The sequence below is a fragment of the Helianthus annuus genome, chromosome 1 (genome assembly GCF_002127325.2).
Source record: "Helianthus annuus cultivar XRQ/B chromosome 1, HanXRQr2.0-SUNRISE, whole genome shotgun sequence".
Taxonomy (NCBI): Eukaryota; Viridiplantae; Streptophyta; class Magnoliopsida; order Asterales; family Asteraceae; genus Helianthus; species Helianthus annuus.
Window position 1 is genome coordinate 139,533,996 of NC_035433.2, and position 6,000 is coordinate 139,539,995.

At 36.1% G+C, this 6,000-nt stretch overlaps 1 protein-coding gene and 1 long non-coding RNA gene across 2 annotated transcripts; both read left to right on the forward strand.

The window, feature by feature from the left end:
* The first annotated feature begins 1,369 nt into the window (after nt 1-1,369).
* LOC110880676 lies at nt 1,370-2,947 on the forward strand. The gene is made up of 5 exons (XR_002559411.2): nt 1,370-1,612; nt 1,906-1,969; nt 2,171-2,542; nt 2,697-2,738; nt 2,822-2,947. It is a non-coding gene; the product is annotated as an uncharacterized LOC110880676 (long non-coding RNA).
* Nucleotides 2,948-3,307: 360 nt separating this feature from the next.
* Nucleotides 3,308-5,698, forward strand: LOC110880665. Its single transcript, XM_022129147.2, has 2 exons — nt 3,308-4,453; nt 4,877-5,698. Exons 1-2 carry the CDS (start codon nt 4,074-4,076, stop codon nt 4,944-4,946), a joined length of 450 nt encoding a protein of 149 aa, XP_021984839.1. The 5' UTR covers nt 3,308-4,073; the 3' UTR covers nt 4,947-5,698.
* The last annotated feature ends 302 nt before the right edge of the window (nt 5,699-6,000 follow it).

Here is a 6,000-nt window from a genome sequence, read left to right on the forward strand (position 1 = left end):
GCTGGTGGAGTGGTGGTGCTATCGACGATAAGTATGTGATAGAGAGGAACAATGATTACATGTGGTATTAATGCCCTTCTCTTTTGTTTGTCCACCACTTTTTATATATTTTTTTATTTATAGCATGCGTAATTATTAATTTTTATAAGATAATATAATAAGAAATAAATACGTAATAACTCTAGAAAACGTTTTGATACGTCTGTAAAAAATCAAAACTAACACTAGGATTGTTTGACGAACAATATAAAGAATCATTATTATTTCGACATAAGAAAAGGATTTTTCACACCCTTTTCTTGTGTCGAAGACTAGGAAGATAACCCCTCCCAGAAATATAAGCTCCCTTCATTTATATATATCCGTTCTATGTTGCTTTACTTTTTGGATATGATCTATCTAGCCAAAGTGAATTATATTAAAATCAAATGCATTTTATGACATTTTAATCACACAATAGTAATAATGTAATTCTAAACCATTTTAAAGTTAGCATGTTTATAATAGTTGTATGTTTTGATCCGTATATTAATTTAAGCACACCTAAACTGATCCATTGACTAATTTTCGGTTAGCCAAATGAACTCATACATAATCTCTTATTCTCTTTTTACTAAAATCATCCCACCGTTGAAAAAAAGAGTAATTATTGCCCGAATTTAAAGGGAAAACACATTGAAACATAATCACATAATTTGTTGTAAAACACACGCACAATAACCAATTAGATTAGTCATATATCATATAAGGGGAAAGTGAGTATGTGAGTGTTACACACCTAAGGATAGGCGCGAAACCATCCAAAACTAATAGTTTTGGTTAAAAAATCTCTAGAAGTCTATGCTCGGTGATCGTTCTATCCATCATCACTGACGGCTGATTCATCTCACTATCTCCTACACATCTCACTATCTCCTACACGTTGGCGTTCAATACAATACAATGATCTGACTAATCCGAGGTAGCAAGGCATTTACTAAATTGTATTGGTTTGATCAATTTTGCAGTTTCAGCATGGTGATTCTCTTTCGTTCTTCATCACCAGGGATTTTTTTGGCAAAGTGCAAACCACAAAAACCATCTGTGTACTTTTGGTAAAAGTTGAGGACTAGATACATTATAAAATGCAAACCATAGAAACCATTCGTGTATTTTTGAAAAGATAGGGACTAAATTCAAAATTTTAGTTAACCATCTGTATAATTTACTCAATGTATCACTATTCAACGTTTACACCTCTAGTTATATAATATTATATATAATATATAATACTCTAATTTTCAACATTTCTATTTCTATGCATCAGTGGTTGTAAATTATGCCTTACATGTTGTACCAATTGTTATCTCATTATTAAATGGGTTGCAGTTGTGTACCATGCGAAACACACACAGTCCCAAACACAGATAATACAGAGACGTCAAAGAGAGTTTCACATATTTTAAAGAGAGAAGAGAGATACGGTGGAAGGACCACCATTCCATTTCTGGTGGTGAACCCGGCTGCGCACGGCAGCGCCTCCCACTTCCGACGCATAAACGACCGCCATGGCGGCGGTGAGTTGTAGAGTTGTACTTCAGGTGAAGTCCGACCAGTCTCCGACAAAGATCCGGTAAGTATTGTATTGTACTGCATGTTAAATTTTCAGTTAGATCTGCTCTTGATATGTTGTTTGAGACTATTTTTTGGTAATACACAATTCCGGCAAGAATCCGGTCAAGTTACGACCAAGGTCCGATGAACGAAAGTCTACCTTCATGTCTTGGATAATAATCCGGGTACAATTTTGGTAGATCGGGTATGGAGCTCATGGGATGCCTCCGCAAGACGGTGTGGAAGGGATAACACAATCACAGATTTGTTAATTCACACTCACATTTCACAGATTTCTTGATTGATTTGCAGGCGAATGAGTCTCTGGAGATGGTGGAGTGGCAGCGGTAGACGACGCCGAACCGGCCTCTGCTCGGTGAGTTTATAGTCGTTGTGTAGAAGCTCCTTCAACCTTCATGTTGTTGTTAGGGTTAGGGTTAATTGTAACTGTTTGTTGAAGTCAGTAAGTTTGTAACAGGTTGTTAAATTTTTTGATATTGTTTCTTTTGGTTTCTGCACACCAGGTGTTCGATGAAATGTTTGAGTTTTAATTATGTGATGTGTTTTGTTTTGCAAGGGTTTATCAACGTTCATTTTCTGTACTTAGCATATACTTTGGTTGCTAAAGTTATAAAGGCATGGATATCACCTCACTAGAAAAGTGTTACGAGCGTGTACCAGGAGTTCCATGTGTATGTGTGTGTCGATCTGTTAGACCCGATAGAAGATAAATGGGATTTCTTCGTATTGTAGGCAGTGGCGGATCTTGCCCGTTGAACATGCCAGGGCCGAAAGACACGGGCACTAAAAAAAGCCTGGACAAGCCCGGGCCAAACATAGTATATATAAAAGATTTCGATCGAAATGCGGAAAATTAGCACTACGGCCGAAAAACTTGCCCGGGCCGTGGCCCTGCCACGGCTCTTCTAAGAACCGCCCCTGATTGTAGGTATGTGTGAAGATTTAGAAATCCTAATTTCGGTTTTGTCCACTTCTTGATTGATGTTGTTTTAGTTGTCATCATTGATCTGTTGTTGTAATATGTTTTCTATATGTTTGTAAAGATTGATAAATAAGTTTATAATCCTTGTTTTATTTTGCAGAATGATTCAGAATTTGATTGTCATTTTTTCTGTAGAATAAAGGTACCAGTTTTATGCTTTTTTTTATGGAAAGCATGCTTGAGATGGTATTGTTCACGCTGTTGCATTGTTAATAATTTATACAGTTGCAACAATCCATGTGGAGCCTCAAAGAGCAGTGCAATTTTTGGTTCAACTTAAGAGGGTTAGTTCTATTATTATTCAAGCAATCATGCATCATAAATAATATCCTCCAAATGATTTAAATATAAGAAATATTATAATTTAATCTAACATATGCATATCTAATATATCTGTTGAATTTGTAAATAAACAAAAAGCATGTTTTAGGAAACTATATATGGAGGGAGTTCTTAAAGATTTAGTGGGCCCGCATGCTTTTTGGCTTGCCCAACATATACATTCTTTCTGAGCTCAAATTCAGAAACGAGTAAACTTCCGTTTTGCTCCTTGTGGTTTGGTCACTTTAACGGTTTTGCTCCAAACCTTTAAAAATAGCCATTTTACTCCTTGATGTTTCGGTTTTTTTGGCCAGTTTGCTCCCCGCCTCTAACTCCATCCAAATTGTTTGTTTTTCCATTTTGCTCCCCGCAGGGAGCAAACTGGCAACAAAACCAAAACATCAGGGAGTAAAATGGCTATTTTTAAAGGTTTGGGGCAAAACTGTTAAAGCGATCAAACCACAGGGAGCAGAACGGAAGTTTACTCTTCAGAAACCGTATATTTAAAAAATGTACTTTAGTTTGGTCAATGGATCAAGAGGTCCAGAATCATGGAACTCGGTACCTACTAAATCTAACAGTCATGATTTGTTTGACTCACTCCAACATTTTGGTATCGCTGATGATTTCTTTTACCAGAGTTAAGAACTTATTCCCAGAAATTATGTAAAAAAAGTTGCAACTGGTTGCCGGTTGTTAATCAAAGTCAACTTAACTTCAACTCTCACAAGTCAAACAAACATGATGGTATAAAGTCTACTGAACATAAAAGGTTGTTCTCAACACTTGGGGATTAATGAGCTTTTGGAGGGTATTTCTGGTACTTCACATCATCACATGGTGTGTTTTCAGCATCTAAAAGAAGTAAACCAGTGAATTCTACATGGGAAATGAGCTCATTAAAAATTGTTTTGTATAGATGATAACCTGGTTTGCCATTTGTGGATGACTAAAGGTCATGGAAAGAACCGTTTAAACACAGCTCATTACAAATTGTTTTGATACATGCATGTTTGTGGGATTTACAAAAAAGATAAATTCATGTTCTTTTTCATTTTTTGGAAGTTGGAATTGGTCAATTTAAATGTTGAAAAAGAGTTTTGTTTATTTTAGTGTTATTGGAGTGGAAGTTGTTGAACTGGTATTGTAGTTTATCATGGCCATGCTCTGTTTGGTTGCAGTAGTTGCAGGAAACTTCATCAGAGCAATACATACTTTAGCAATACATGGTTTCTTCTTGTGGTCAGAAGCTGCAAATCTCGATTCACAATGTGTATGCCATGGGGAAAGTGAAGATGTGGCATTTGATATAGAAACGGCTACGAAGGTGATAAAGAATAGAGATTTAACAAAAACCACGGAGTGTGGTGATTTTGTCTTATGGCAGATAAACCCTGATATGTGGTATGTTGAGCTTACGCTTGGTGCAAGCAAGGTTCAGCCAGTTGCAATGGGCGGCCTGTGTGGCGGCACACACCCTGGCTTGGTGCGTATGCTGCCAAATGGTCTGTTAGACCCTTGCGCCGTGCTCTTCAGGTTATTATTAGTGTTTAGCATCATTTCTTGAATATTTTTGTTGCCATGTTGACAGAGAACTGTAAAGGTGGTAAATTGGCGGGTAGAGTCACTAGCCGAAACACGTTTGGGCAAAAATTAAAGGTTTTTTAGTAATGGTTTAATAAAGGTTCGGGCAAAATAGGTTGTTTTTAGTTATGGGTGGAATCAGGTTTTGGCAAAAAAAAGGTTGGTTTTAGTAACGGGTCGAATTAGGTTTGGGCCAAAAAGGTGGTTTTTAGTAATGTGTCGAATCAGGTTCGAGCAAAAAGGTTGTTTTTAGTAATGGGTCAAATCAGGTTGATTTAGGCAAAATAGGTTGTATTTAATAACGAGTCAGGTTGGATTTACTTAAAACTAGGAAATCCGTTAACTTATTATCAAATGATTGGTGCATTTATCAAGGCCTGGAACCCGAATAACAGCAAGCATGTTCACAAATGCAAGATGCATGGGTGAGGAGAAAGTCGACTGATTATGAGCAATTTTGCTTGAAATTGTTAATACTTATGTGGATTGAGCCTCTGACCTGTTTCTCGGTCAAGAAGAGTTCTATCAAGTCAGCTCAAGAAGAGTTCTAGCATCAAGTCAGAGTTTTTCTCTTAACATCACTATGCTAACATCGCCGCAACGTGTGGCATTTTGTGCTGCTTACTGATTGAACAAGTTGAAATGTGTTTGATTTGAATCTAAATAGCAATAGCAAATCTAAAAAGTAAAAATTAAAGTTAAAACTCTAATATTATGTCTTTTTCACATAAATAGATGAGATCCTTTCCACATAACACGTCTTGACGATGTTGTTTCTTCCTTCGTTGCCCGCGCTGCAACGCGCGCGAAGCAATATCCTAGTAAGTAACTAGTTTACAACTAAATGGGTTGCATAATATGAAGAGGCCCACAGAAAGAAAACGTGAACCAATGAGGAATAAAAGAAGTTTGGGCCGACGAGTTATGAAAAGGGAATTCGATCAGTTTTGAAAAGGCAATGTAATAAATATGTTTAATCTAACTTATGAACCGTGCTAAAGAACCTAAACATGTTTTTATTATTTTACTTGTGGATAATTTGAATACGCGGGTTTATGTTTAGGTTTTGTTTTGGAGAAAAGATTAGTCTTTGTTAACTTTGTTTTATGGATCTCATATTGTACGAATGGATTTTCATTGAGACGACAACCTAGCATGTGTTGTTTTTCTATCACAAGTTGTGAGGTTAATATGGTATGTTTCCTTTGTCTTGTGTTAATCATTTATTACAAAAGTCGATGGTGGTTGAGATTACATTATAGTTTGTATTCTTTTTTTGGTATTTAATATTATGAAGTCAGTACACTGTAATTTTGATAATATCTTAGTTATGTTATTTTTCGGTGTATATGAAGTCAGTGTATCATAGGGTTGCATTTTTTTTTGGTGTTTGAAAACGTAAAGTCAATATTTCTTAGCGGTGTGTCTTTTTAACTGGATTGTCAATATTGTATTTGTTTTTGAAACGGAACTTTGAAACAAGATATGTTCATGTAGCT